Source organism: Miscanthus floridulus, chromosome 3 (genome assembly GCF_019320115.1).
Source record: "Miscanthus floridulus cultivar M001 chromosome 3, ASM1932011v1, whole genome shotgun sequence".
Taxonomy (NCBI): domain Eukaryota; kingdom Viridiplantae; phylum Streptophyta; class Magnoliopsida; order Poales; family Poaceae; genus Miscanthus; species Miscanthus floridulus.
This window is the reverse complement of record NC_089582.1, coordinates 134,742,259-134,756,506: the sequence shown is the minus strand read 5'-3', so window position 1 is coordinate 134,756,506 and position 14,248 is coordinate 134,742,259. Positions and strand designations below refer to the sequence as shown.

The 14,248-nt window shown below is 52.6% G+C and overlaps 1 protein-coding gene across 1 annotated transcript; it reads left to right on the top strand.

The window, feature by feature from the left end:
- The first annotated feature begins 10,314 nt into the window (after positions 1-10,314).
- Positions 10,315-12,099, top strand: LOC136547053 (protein CYSTEINE-RICH TRANSMEMBRANE MODULE 13-like). The gene is made up of 3 exons (XM_066539021.1): positions 10,315-10,524; positions 10,653-10,824; positions 11,770-12,099. Exons 1-3 carry the CDS (start codon positions 10,476-10,478, stop codon positions 11,813-11,815), a joined length of 267 nt encoding a protein of 88 aa, XP_066395118.1. The 5' UTR covers positions 10,315-10,475; the 3' UTR covers positions 11,816-12,099.
- Positions 12,100-14,248: the final 2,149 nt, after the last annotated feature.

Here is a 14,248-nt window from a genome sequence, read left to right as displayed (position 1 = left end):
CTCGCCTCATTCCTAGCCAGCCTCTGAGCCGCCACCATTTCTCCTTCCTTTCCACCGAATGCGGTGGTTCCTGAGTAAGAGAGGGCGATGCGAGGGAGAGAATAACTCATAGGTCTGCTTGTGAATCTAGAGTGCGATGTCGAGCTAGAGGTCGTCCCATGTAGATGAGACAGTGCGAGCCGCCCTTGCTGTGGGTGCACCACCGCCACAAATGGAGGAGGGGCACTGCAGGGTGCCGAGCATCGTCGACCTTGCTGTCGTTCGTTGTGGCCTTCCTTTAGCGGGAAGCGCCTCCTGTCCCAACGCTGTTGTCGGGGTTGGAGCTAATGATGATGGCATAGTCCCTGAATGCCCCGGCGGAGGGGTACCGCATTCGCCGGCGAGGTGCTCGACGTTGCAGATGACGGTGCCTTCGAAGATCAAATGACGCGGTGGGATGTTGCTGATGGAGATCTTAGCGCGGTGGCCGTAGTAGACGAACTGGCCCGTGTACATGCCCGGACGTTGCCGATGGAGAGCTTGGTGCGGCGGCCGCAGTAGTACATGTAGTAAAACTACAAATACTTCTTGATGCCATATGGGAGTTTCTAGCGGCCCCTTGCCTTTCTCCGCACGTCTTCTGGTTCCTTCCAAATGGGGAGCCCTTGGTCGGATGGCTCTAGTCGGCCCTTAGTGCACCGGTCAGAGAAGAGCGATGAGCAGGCTTCTCGCGAGCCCCGGTCGTGGGGTCGGAGTCACGGGGTCGGAGCAGGAAGCAGTGTTTTAGGCCAAGACTTCTGATTGGAGAGACTGCTTGGAGACGGTTGGTGCCTGAAGCGAGTGCTCCGGTCGGAGAGGTGGGCCAAAGAAGCTGATGAGCGGGGCGCCTGTTCTTACGGGCAGACCTTTCGGTCGATGACTGGACTACCCTTCCGGTCATCATTTTGTATGTGGTTAATTTGTGAAAAAATGAACAAATTTTCATCTTTTGTTACGGCAAATAGCTTTTCAGCTCCCTCTTCTTGGAGAAGAGGTTTCGGTGCCCTCCAACTCTTCCCGTGGCCCAAGTTGTAAGAAACTAGGAGTGCAGGTGAATTAACTCTGATCACGCTAGTGAGCAAAGAGGTTGTAGCCACTAGGGCGTAGGTCTCCCGTAGTCCTACCAGTTGTACTTAGAATTTGTTCTTGGAATCTTAGTCCTTAGGATTTGTTTACAAGAAGAACGGAAAACTTAGATAAAGTTTTCAAAGATAATACAGGAAGTGTTTGCAGAATGTGCTTGTATTATTTGTATCAGCCCTCGAGTGAGGTCTGGCCCCTAGCGATTTGCAGGGGTTGGATGTCACTAAAGATCGAGGATTCGTAAGGACAAAAACTGATAAGAAAAAACATGCATTTATTTAAGGGTAAAAACGACGTAGCTGCTCAATGTCCCAGGCGTTGGTGAAGACCTCGTCGTTGATGGTTTTCAACTTGTAGGCGCCTAGGCGGAGTACTTCCGCGATGACGTATGACCCCTCCTAGGGTGGGGAGAGCTTGTGGTGGTCTTTGTTGCTCTGGACGAGGCAGAGGACAAGGTCCCCGATGTTGAAGGCTCGGCCCCACACCCATCGACTATGGTACCGTCGCAACGCCTGCTGGTACTTGGCCGAACAGAGGAGGGCGACGTTGCGGGCTTCGTCTAGTTGGTCTATGGCATCTTGGTGGGACGCCTCGGCCCCCTATTCGTCGTATGCTCTAATTCTTGGCACTCCATAGTCGAGGTCTGTTGGGAGAACGGCCTCGAAACCATAAACTATGAAGAAAGGTGTATAGCCGGTGGCCCGGCTAGGAGTTGTCCTTAGGCTCTAGAGCACCGCTGGGAGCTCGACGACCCAGCATGCGCCAAACTTGTTCAATCGGTTGAAGATCCTGGGCTTGAGGCCCTACAGGAGCATGCCATTTGCGCGCTCAACCTGCCCGTTCGTTCAGGGGTGCGCGACGGCCGCCCAATCGATCCGGATGTGCTGTTCATCGTAGAATCGAATGAATTTCCTACCGTGAACTAAGTGCCATTATTTATGATGATGGAGTTTGGTACTCCGAAGCAGTGGATGATGTCGAGGAAGAACGACACAGCCTGTTCAGATTTGATCATGGAGATCGGTCAAGCTTCGATCCATTTTGTAAACTTGTCTATGGTGACAAGCAGGTGGGTGAAGCCCTCGGGCGCCTTTTTGAGTGGCCCAACCAGGTTGAGCCCCCAGACCGTGAAGGGCCATGTGATGGGGATCATCTAGAGCGTCTAGGCCGGGAGGTGAGTCTGCCGAGCATAGTACTAACACCCTTCGTAGGTGCGTACAATTTGCTCGGCGTCGGCTACTATGGTGGGCTAGTAGAAGCCCTATCGGAATGCGTTTCCAACCAATGTCCTTGGCGCAGCATGGTGACCATAGACTCCACCATGGATATCGCTCAGTAGAAGTTTTCCCTATTCACTAGGGACACAGAGCTATAGGATCCCGGTGTGACTCTGTTTGTAGAGTTTGCCTTCTATAAGAATGAAGGACTTGGCACGACGTGTGAGCCATCGGGCTTCCGTCTTGTCTGCCGATAGTGTGTCGCAGAGGAGGTAGTCAAGGTAGAGCGTTCTCCAGTCATTGGGAGGGTCGGACTCTACTGCTGGGTCCCCTTCAAGCTCCATGACCTCAGGGTCGAGCGGAGCAGTCGGCGGGTCGGCCCCTAGGGTTAGATCAGACGGGCCATCGTTGGCTCATTCCGACCCCTCATAGCACATAGAGGGCTTGTGTTGATCGCTGGCGAAGACACCCGTGGGCATGGGTTCTCGGCCGAATGCTACTTTTGTGAGCGCGTCGGCTGCTTCATTGAGGCGCCTTAGGATGTGATTGAGTTCGAGGCCGTCGAATCTGTCCTCCAGCCGTCGGACTTCTTGGTGGTATGCCTCCATCTTGGCGTCGTGGCAGCTCAACTCCTTCATGACCTAGTTGATGACCAGCTAGGAGTCGCCCCTGACGTCGAGGCATCAGATGCCCAGCTCAATGTTGATTCGTAGGCCGTTGATGAGCGCTTCATATTCGGCGATATTGTTTGATGAGGGGAAATGGAGCCGAACCATGTACCTCATGTGGACCCCGAGGGGAGATACGAAGACTAGTCCCGCATCGGCGCCCTTTTTCATCAGCAATCTATCGAAGTACATTGTCCAGTACTCTTGATCGATGACTGCTGGTGGCATCTGGACCTCAGTCCACTCCGCGATGAAGTCAGCCAGCACCTAGGATTTGATCGTTGTTCGGGGGGCATAAGTAATGCCCTGATCCATCAGCTCGAGTGCCCACTTTGCGGTTCTTCCTATGGCGTCCTGGCTATGAACGACCTCGCCGAGGGGGAATGACATCATGACTATCACAAGGTGTGACTCGAAGTAGTGGCGTAGCTTCCTCTCGGTGATGAGGACGATGTAGAGGAGTTTTTGGATTTGGGAGTAGCAGGTTTTGGAGTCAGATAATACCTCGCTGATAAAATATATAGGGCGCTGCACCTTGAAGGCATGTCCCTCTTCTTCCCGCTCTACTACCAAGGCAGCGCTAACCACTTGCGTGGTGGCCACAATATATAGGAGGAGGGATTCTCCATTGCTTGGAGGGACCAGGACCGGGGGTTTAGTTAGAAATTGCTTAACCATGTCAAGCACCTCCTGGGCCTCAGCTGTCCACTCGAAGCGGTCGAACTTCTTCAGGAGTCGATAAAGGGGGAGTCCTCATTCGCCGAGGCGCGAAATGAATCAGCTGAGGGTGGCAAGGCACCCCATGATCCGCTGAACCCCCTTTATGTTTTGGATCGGGCCCATCCTTGTGATGGCTGAGATCTTCTCTGGGTTGGCTTCGATGCCATGCTCGGAGACAACGAAGCCAAGCAGCATGCCCCTCGGGACCCCGAAAACACATTTTTCGGGATTGAGTTTGATGCTGTTTGCCCGGAGTTTCACAAAGGTTCGTTCGAGGTCGGCGACAAGGTGGTCAACCTGTTTGGACTTAACTACGATATCGTCGACATAGGTCTCAATGGTCTACCCGATGAGGTCCTCGAAGCAGTTGAGCATACAGCACTAGTAAGTTGCCCCAGCGTTCTTCAGACCGAACGACATTAAAATGTAGCAGAACGATGCAAAGAGGGTGATAAAAGATGTCGCGAGCTGGTCGGACTCTTTCATCGCGATCTGATGGTAGCCGGAGTATGTATCAAGGAAGCAGAGGGTTTCGCACCCTAAGGTGGAATCAACTATTTGGTCTATGCATGTCAAAGGAAATGGGTCCTTTGGGTATGCCTTGTTGAGGCCCATGTAGTCGACACACATCCTCTATTTCTCGCTCTTCTTTCGTACAAGAATGGGATTTGCTAGCCACTCTGGGTGGTATACTTCCCTAATGAACCCAGCAGCCAATAGTTTTGCTATCTCTTCATCGATAGCCCTGCGCTTTTCCTCGTCGAAGCGGCACAGGCGTTGCTTCAATGACTTGGAGCCTAGGTGGATTTTCAAGGTATGCTCGGCGACCTCCCTTAAGATGCCTGGCATATCCAAGGGTTTCCACGCAAAGATATCTTTGTTATCGCGAAGGAAGTCGACGAGCGCACTTTCCTATTCAGAGGAGAGCGCGGTCCCAATGCTGACTTTTTTGCCCTCGGAGCTGCTGGGGTCCATGAGGACCTCCTTGGACCCTTTAGCCGATTTGAACAATCCAGATGACCTCTTTGCGTCGGGTGCTTCTTCAACGACCTCCTCCCTAAGGGTGGCAAGCTCTTCGGAGGCGACGACTGCTGAGGCATGGCCGCAACATTCGACTTCGCACTCGTAGGCGCGACGGAAGGAGGTGTCAACGGTGATGACCCCACGGGGGCCTAACATCTTCAGCTTGAGGTATGTATAGTTAGGGACGACCATGAACTTCACGTAGCATGGACGTCCGAGGATGGCGTGGAAAGTTCTGGGGAACCCTACCACATCGAAAGTAAGGGTCTCAGTCCTATAATTAGACTGATCCCCGAAAGTGACGGGCAGATCGATCTGCCCCAGCGGTATGGCTTGCCTACCAGGCACGACGCCATGGAAAGGTGCTCGGATGGGGCAGAGGTTTGTTCGGTCGATGCCCATCTTGTCGAGCGTCTTGGCGTACATGATGTTGAGGCCGCTGCCTCCATCCATCAGTACTTTTGTGAGCCGCTTTGGGCCGACGATCAGGTCAACGACAAGCAGGTACCTTCCCGGGTGTGGGACGGCATCCGGATGGTTGGTCCGGTCGAAGGTTATGGTGGATTCTGACCACCAAAGGAAGGCAGGCGTGGCCGGTCCGGCCGTATAGACCTCGCGGCGTGCGACCTTCTAGCAGCGCTTGGAGTTGTAGGCCGCTAATCCTCTGAAGATCATGAGGGCGCTGTTTGGCGTTGGGAAGGTGTCGTCCTTCTCCTCTACGTCGTCTGTGGTGGGACAAGTATTTGCGCATGAGGCCGCAATCCTTGTATAGATGCTTGGCTAGGAAAGCATGGTTTGGGCATGGCCCCTCGAGCATTTTTTCAAAGTGGTTTGGAGTGCCCTCTGTGGGCTTCCGGCCACCTTTACGATCGGCAGCGGCCACGAGCGAGTTGTTGTGCCGTTGCTTCTTATTCTTTCTTTTGGTGAGACGGTGAGGCGCCTTCGCCGGCGTCCTCGTCCCGCCTCGCCTTGTCATCGGGGTGGTCGAAGATGGCTCCAATCACCTCCTCTCCTGAGGCGTGGCTGGTGGCGATGTCCAGGAGTTCCTTGGTAGTTCATGGGCCCCTTCGCCCCAGCTTGTGAACCAAAGACTCATAGGTTGTCCTAGATAGGAAAGCTCCTATCACGTCGGCGTTGGCGATGTTAGGAAGCTCGTTGCACTGCCGGGAGAAGCGCCGGATGTACCCATGGAGGGTTTCACCAGCCTTTTGATGGCAGTTCTTGAGGTCCTATGGGTTTTTGGGGCGTTTGTACGTGCCCTGGAAGTTCCCCACAAAGATCTCTGTCAGATCCGCCCAACTTTGGATGGCGTTGGACTGTAGGTGCTTCAACCATGCTCACGCCGAATCAGCCAAGAACAGTGGGAGATTGTGAATAATGAAATCGTCATCACTCGCACCATCGGCTTAACATGCAAGCCGATAGTCTTTGAGCCAAAGCCCGGGGTTTGTTTCCCTAGAATATTTAGGGATGTTGGTTGGTGGTCGGTACCTTGGTGGGAATGCAACGTTGAGGATATGTCGGCCGAAGGCCTGAGGGCCTGGCAGGCCAGGGCTCGGGCTTCGGTCTTCGCCGCTGTCATAGCGTCCACTGCATTGAGGATGGTAGCCATGGTAGGCTGCCTCTCCTGCATCGCCGTGGGTGCATCTGTGGGCGTTGATGGTGCTGCGCACGTCGCGGTTGTGCCCGAGACGTTGATGTACCGGGACAGCGGAGTGCTGCTTGCCGCCTGGCGGTGTCTGGTGAACGGACGCGTCCTTGGCAGGGCGTACCGAGGGCGTGCGCTGGCTAGCATCGGGCTCGCGTCACCGAGACAACGAGCTTTCCACCTACTGTGCCGCCGCACATTCGAGCAACGTGCGAATCTCTCGGTGGGCCCGGCAATCCTCGGACGTCGCGGCCTCCGGAAGGCCGTGCAGCAAGGCCATCGCAGCGACGATGTTTTGACTTGCCCGAGCAAAGTGAGGGAGAGTCCCATCATCGATGAGGATCCTCTGGTGCACATCATGGGCCGTGGCGCGTGTGTGCCCACCGTCTCCGCAACGCTTGATTTCCTCATTGATCTTTCGGTACTCCTAGACAAGTTGTTGTCCGGCGTCATCAATCTCCAGCTTTCACGCCTTTAGCTGCTCCATCCTTATGTGAGATGGAGCCGCCGCCTCCCCCTTGGTCCTAGTGTCAGGGTTGCCCGTTGGGGTTGCCTCCTCTCTGAGATGCTTTGGACGTGCCCCTCGAGGGTTTGCGTCATGAAGCATTCCCGGGAAGGGTGATGGCTCCCCCTGCTGGAGTCAGAGCTAGAGGACGACTCTGGTTCCTCCAAGAGGAGCCCGTGGAGTGTCTCTAGATCATGTTCAATTGCCCCCATGAACTCGCTGTCCGTAGGCGGCTGAACCATGCGGAGTGCCAGATGGTGGCCAGTGGTTGTCACAGTGTTGCGGAGGCCGAACGGCAACGCCATCGAGGCGCGTCGTGTGGAGCATTCTGGAGAGAGGGTGATGTGGCGCGGGGCCTCCCTGGATGACTGGGGGCCAAGGGAGACGTCGGGCTGGCCCTCAAGCCTCCGGTAGCTAAAGTTGACAGGAGGGAGAGACTGGATGGCCGCATGGGTTAGCTCTCCTCCTAGTGTGATGATGAAATCCAAGTCACCGAAACGCACGTGTGCGCCTAGGACCCAGCTGATTGCGTGGTTAGCCATCCGAGGCCTGTTTTGGAACGCGCAAAGGCCCCTACCTGGCGTGCCAACTGTTGGTGTTTTGAATAAGCACTGGCAAGTAAATTTATAGTAATGCGCGTTAGGCCCAGATAGTGCGCTAAAGGACACAAGATTTATACTAGTTCAGGCTGAATGTCCCTACGTCCAGTCTGTTGCTGCTCGTGCTATTAGCACCGAAAATGGTTCATAGTAGGGGGGTACAAATGGCCGAGAGAGGGACTAGTCCCAAGTCTCTGATGAAAGGGTCAAAAGGATGTCAAGAGCCTAATAGCAGCTTGACTGTGTGTGATGTGTGTTGTTCGTCAAGAGTCGGTCGGCTCCGACCGAAAGGGTCACGGTCGGAACTTGGCGGTCCTATGGTTGGGAGCGTTGATGTCGATCTAGTGAGTCTGGGCTTCCAGAAATCGATCCCTCCTTTGGGGGAGGGAGCGCATCCCCTTTTATAGATGAAGGGGATGGCTTTACAGGTGAGAGGGGGAGAGTACAGATATTTCTAAGTCTTGCTGCCTACAGTGATGAAAACTGGATAATGGTTGAAGCCCCCCAATACTATCGATGTCGCTGTAGGATGTCGGATGTGCACGGAAGGTCGAGCTATCTTCTTTAGGAAGGATGACACCGGTACCTGCAAGATACTTTTTGATGCCTAGTGGCATGTGAGGAGCCGTGCTATGTTCACCCGGTATGGTAAATCCTGAAGCCCATACTGCGATCGATGTCCAGAGACACGCGGGGGCTTATCATATGGGAGTTTCTAGCGGCCCCTACAATACTTTGTGTCAGGGTGGCTATAGAGCACTGCTTCATGCAGGGTATGGTCCCTGGTACAGTGGTGTTGACTTGTGAGCCATGCCTTGCCTTTCTCCGCACGCCTTCTGGTTCTTTCTGAGTGGATGTCCCGGTCGGATGGCTCCAGTCGGCCCTCAGTGCGCCGGTCGGAGAAGAGTGGTGAGCAGGCTTCCCGTGAGCCCCGGTCGTGGGGTCGGAGTCGCGGGGTCAGAGCAGGAAGCAGTGCTGTGGGCAAAGCCTTTTGATCGGAGGGGCGTCCGGAGGCTGGAGCGAATACTCCGATCTGGTGGACCCGAGGAGCCATGAAGCGGGTGCCGCTCCCTTGGGATCATATCGTGGTGATAGCATATCCGTCATTTGTGGAGGACGTGAGTCTTTTTCTGGACCATAGTGGTTGTCATATGTCTACGTCGGGTTCCGTGCCCGAGGGCTGAAGGCGGCGCCCACAACTCTATAGGACGAAGAGCACGCGCCCACAACACTATTTAGGCTCTGCTACGCCTGGAAGGGTCTAAAGCATCTATCCCATCGTTCCCTAGCAGTACTTTTCCTGTCGGGGCGCAGGGTATGGACTCTGGTATAGTGGTTTTGACTTATGAGCCATGCCTTGCCTTTCTCTGCACGTCTTCTGGTTCCCTCCGAACGGGGAGCCTCCGGTCGGATGGCTCCAGTCGGCCCTCAGTACGCCGGTCAGAGAAGAGCAGTGAGCAAGCTTTCCGTGAGCCCCGGTCGCGGGGTCGGAGTTACGGGGTCGGAGTCGCGGGGTCGGAGTAGGAAGCAGTGCTGTGGGCGTCCCTCGGGCGAGACCGAGCTCATCCCTCGGGGGTCGGACGAGGCGGAGTCAATCCCTAAGCTCTCAGGCGAGGTGGAGACTAGCCCTTAGCCCTCAGGCGAGGTGGAGCTGGCCCAAAGGCGTCGGGCGAGGCGGAACCAAACTCCCGTCATTCGGGCAAGGAACGTAGCGGCGCCCTTGTCCGTCCAGAAGTTTTTAATGTTCGATGGTTATTAGTTCCACCTTGGATACCCCGGTATTAGATCCCCGGCAACAGTACTTAGCTGTAGATGAAAACCAGCAACTTAGCTGCTATGTGATGAATGTTGATGCCATGAAACCTTTGTGATGAAAAACAATAATGTAGCTGTTGTTATGTGATGAACACCAATTATGTGATGAATGTTAGTTTATTGTTGTAGTACTCTAATTGTTGTTACATTGTTCTCATATGTTGTTGTATTCTGGACAAATGAATAATCTTTATATTCATCATTCAATATTGATTCATTCATCCATCCATCCATACATCCATTCATCCATGACTACTCACACACACATAGGCACCTACTTCTTCAAAATAGCATACAAAGTAAGAAATATACAAACATAGACCATCTTTTCAATCCACCTAAGTTGCTGTAGAACCCTATTGTCAATCATATTCTCCACTTGTGCAACTCTAGTAGCCCTGGGAACCTTCCTGGATGATGACCAGAGGAGCTACAATAGGGAAACCACCAGGTGGTGCCACTGCTTGCAGGGGAACTGTCTATAGTGGAGCAGGGGTTGTAGGTGTCTGCACTTCAGTATCCTCCATTTCATCCTCCCACTGATAATACTGACAGCCTCAAATCTAAAACCCAAAGCATCAACACATTGTCACCAAACAAGAAAAAAAGAAATAGGCAAATGAAAAAAATAAGCAGAGAAGAAAACACAAACTGCAAAATAGGAGCACTTGTGAAAGACACGGTTGTTGTTCTTCCTAGTCATCGAGATGAACCGATTGACAAGCATATGACAGTTGGGGGCAAATCACCACTTACCATACCACCATAGCTGCTAGAAGCTTAAGACATGGCTGTGGCAGGAGAGAGGTGAAGGAGATAGAGCTCAAGTTGGATGAGTGGAAATAGATAGGGCTGAGGACCTATATATACGTTGGCGCCAACACCATAGCCTTTGCCGTCAAAACGCTCAGTCTAAGGTTAGTCTGAGAATGACATAGAAGCAAACCAACTAGGCTTCGCCTTTACTCACCGTTAGGAGGAAAACTGAATGGAATAACACGGGTTGCACACAAAAGTTTAGCGTCGTGCCACTCGAAGGGAAAAGGCTCCTGTATAAAACCACCTGACCCGAAGGACCCGTCCATCGTCCATCCATATTCCCGTGACACCCGAACCCACGAGAGCTTCCCTGACCGGCTGACCCTCGCCCCGTCTCCGATCGCAAGGAAGAAGAGGAAGATGAGCTACTACGGCCAGCAGCCCCCCGTCGGCGTCCCGCCGCAGCAAGGTGCGGCGCTGGCTCTTCCCGTCTTCGATCTATCTGCTTTATTATCATCCAAACCTTCGCTTACTTTCCGTGATTGGAGTATGGAATAAGGCTAATTATCTTTGGCGTGTGGATCTTGATTTCTCCAGGCTACCCGGGGAAGGACGGCTACCCGCCAGCGGGGTACCCGCCGGCCGGCTACCCCCCGCCGGCGCAGGGCTACCCGCCGCAGGGCTACCCGCAGCAGGGCTACCCGCCGCAGTACGCGCAGCCGCCTCCACAGCAGCAGCAGAGCAGCGGGCCTTCCTTCATGGAGGGATGGTACGTTCTTACTCCTCCTCCCCGTCTCCTCCACTTTTGTCCTGCGCAGCCGTCATGGCTTGGCTCATAATACGTTGCTAGATTGGAGTGCCATAGAAATTTCCTCACTGTATTAGATCAAAAGTAAGGGCTACTTTAGAGGGTAGGCAGCTTCGTTCGGGTCACCGGCCAGATCCGTCCGGGTCCGGCGCCGGTGCCGCCGGCGGTGGCCGTGGCAGGTGGCGGCCGTGTCGGTGCGCACGTTTGCCGCTATGGGTGGGGGCCTTGACTTGACGCGTGAACCACTCTTGGAAAAGGGAGCCGCCGCCCCTCGTGGGTCGTGGCCTTGCCGTGGCGACGTGTCGGTTGCCACAAGCAAGGTATCCTAGACCGTCTGATCTGAAACTGGCGGTCCGGGTTGCTACGCCCGGATGATTTAGCTTATAAGCCGTACTTTTTCAGACAACGAACGGTACAACAAATCAGGCAACTATGCTTTGGCTTATCAAGCGAACGAACAGGACACCGGCCTCGGCGGCTGCCGTTTCACATGCGTTTTGGCTGTGCTCGCCACTGATGGTGGAGGGAGCTATCCAACTGTTGGGTTGCTGTCGTGTGAAAGCCCCGAGACTTTCAGATTCCATCGGGGCGAGGTCACCTGAGATAATATTTGTTATCTCCTTTTTGGTTTGGTTGAATGGATAATATACTTACCTTAACGCTCTAATACCAATGAGATAGATGATGCTTGATGCTCTAGCACTCACTGTAGTTGTACTTACATAAACACAAATGGAAATTGGAATATTGCAATGCATGGCTGGGCATTTGGAAGAAGCAAGCATGTTTAAGCTCATCATAGTGATCTTTACTACATTTTAATAACGCATATTCTAGAACGGGCATATATTCTCCCATCTTTGGTTTGGCATTTAGGCTTTATCTAATGGTCCACTGCTTGAACAGCTTGGCTGCCCTCTGCTGCTGCTGCCTCCTGGACGCCTGCTTCTGAGAGGGCGATCCGACGGATTCAACACGACTGCAAGTGAAACTACTACTAGATTATGGAAGAGCTGGATCTGAACTGAGCTTGAAATGCTAGCGTGCTTCTATTCTAGCTCTGTGCTGCATTATCGCCCTCTTTTTTCTCTCTGTTATGAGACTACTAGTACTCTGTCGATGTCGATTGGATCAGACTAGGCTGGTGTGTATTCTGTGGATGTTCCGTGTTCCTGGTGGAATTCAGCCCTGGGATTATTGTATTTTCTGTCACTTGGATTGGTTCCTTTGCTGTTACTCTGTTGCTGAGCACGTTTTGCATACTTAGAAAAAAGTAGTATATCTGCGCGTTAGCCGCCGGGTCTCGCTCGCTCGCGATGTTTGACTGGCGCAATTTATTCGGATCGAGTTATTTGACCTGGCATTTTGGATAGTGCCTTGTTAGAAAAATCACAACTTCTCTAGATGCAACCTGGGTCGCTTTTCCGTGCTTGACTTCGGGGTCAACATCAGTTGTTGCGTGCAGGGCGTGAGCCGTCCAGGTCCAGCCGTCAAGCGTTGCGATGTCTTGGCATCTGCTGGAGTCTCGACTCTGGACCGTTGGACACGTTCATTCAGTATAACAGTGACCACGTCTTGTTGTAGACAGAGAGAACAGTCCGTTGGACGCGTTCAGTAACCGTGACCATTGGCAACTCATGAGTTTGGCACAGGCTTGCACAATGTTTTGTTGCGAGTTTTGAACTGCAAAAAGGGAGGGGAGGGATCATGACTGCAAAATGAAAAGCATTGGATATAGGATCATTATTTTTCTAAACAAAAAAATAGGATAGACGATGTATTGGTAGGCGCTTTAAAATCACCCAACTGCACACGGCACCTTTAATCACTTCAAGCAATGCTATGCCCTTGTCGTTCCTCGTTCTTTTGCTTCGTATAGATATCCATCGTCTTTCGCTTTTGTGTCGCTAAAAATTAGTGGACGAAACTCTGTAACACGGACCTTCTTTCGCTTTTGTGTCGCTAAAAATTACTCTGTAACACGGACCTTCTTGGGTGTCTGTTGTGGACGAGTCTTGACGTTCAAGACTCTGCAAGTCTGCACCTTCACGTCTCCGTCCAAAGAACTCGTACAACCTAGATGAATCAGAGCTACAAACCAACCCATCGAAAGAACTCGTACAGAGTAGATGAATCAGGGCTACTCGTACAAACCAAGCGAGTTTTTTTCTTGGCACGGAACGTGATAATCGTTTGGCAGCAGCTGCAGCAGCCTTACCTGCCTTCGTCAGTGATGACTGATGAGGCCCCGGTGCACAGCAGCACGACGCAACGCACCAGTAGGATTCATCCGTGGATGCGATTGGTCTCCAACCGCCTGCCGGCTGCCGAGTGCTAGCTCGGAAACACCGCAGCGCCACAGCCTGACACATTGCAGGTACAGTCAATCTCACGCTCCACAGCCTCCATTCACACAACAGGCCAGGCCAAGGCCAACTGCACATCACCCCCACCTTAGCAAAGCTCTTGTCCTCTTCAGCAAGAACCCGAGAGCTACATGCGTCTTTCTTTCTTCCATGATAAGAGTTAAAGAGTGCAGCTTGGGTAAGCACTCATCGTCTGGCAGGTGGCAGCTCACCCGTATGGCCGTATACTTATCAGGATGCTACACTAGTGCAACAAACTCGTTTCCCAGAACAACAAAATGGTGCTAGAAACTGTGACCCTCAGATCTGAACCCGAGACCTTCTTTGGTGCATCGTGTGGACACCGTATTCCAGCACTTGATGTTGATTTCTAGTATTTCTACAGCTGCAGCATGCAGGTCTCCATCGGAGAGAAGAGAAACCCTTTGCAGACGGATCGGGCCATGTTTGCGCTTTGCCTCATGACGATGTGATGCAGCGCAATGCACACCTTCTACTCGGTGTTGTGGTTGGGCAAGTTAAAGAACCTCACCTAAGTTCTGAAATCTGCAGTCAATATGATTCCTAATTTGCTTCTGTCACCTTCTGCATTCTGGCGCTGCATCATGTGGCTGGTTCACTCACTCTCATGGAATGGAACCTTCGTCCATGAATTCCATCGGCACCAAACTTCACTTGCCGATTCTTCGCCCCATAACAAGGCCATAAGTACCTGACGCAGAACACACTAAATCTGCAGCATTTGCAGTCCATATACCAATATCTACATCTCATCCCACGGAAAGAAAAAAAAAAGGCGCTGATCTCAGCGAAAGAATAAAGCCTCGCCGATGATATGATATCACCATCACACGCTACTGATGTTCTCTTTGATTTGCTCTTTGTACGGGAAAAATAAGTAGAAAGGCCTTGCCTTTGATTTCAGCAGAACAAAGTCATTATCAGAATAAGTAATTCCACTTTTGAAGCTTAATAATTAAAGAAAACCAAACTCTAGGTTGGCAGCAAAACCAGAAAAC

Coding starts and splice junctions, on each gene's coding strand:
- LOC136547053 (XM_066539021.1), top strand. CDS start 10,476: ATGAGCTACTACGGCCAGCAGCCCCCCGTCGGCGTCCCGCCGCAGCAA. Junction 10,525..10,652: donor CGGCGTCCCGCCGCAGCAAG/GTGCGGCGCTGG, acceptor TGATTTCTCCAG/GCTACCCGGGGAAGGACGGC. Junction 10,825..11,769: donor CCTTCCTTCATGGAGGGATG/GTACGTTCTTAC, acceptor CTGCTTGAACAG/CTTGGCTGCCCTCTGCTGCT.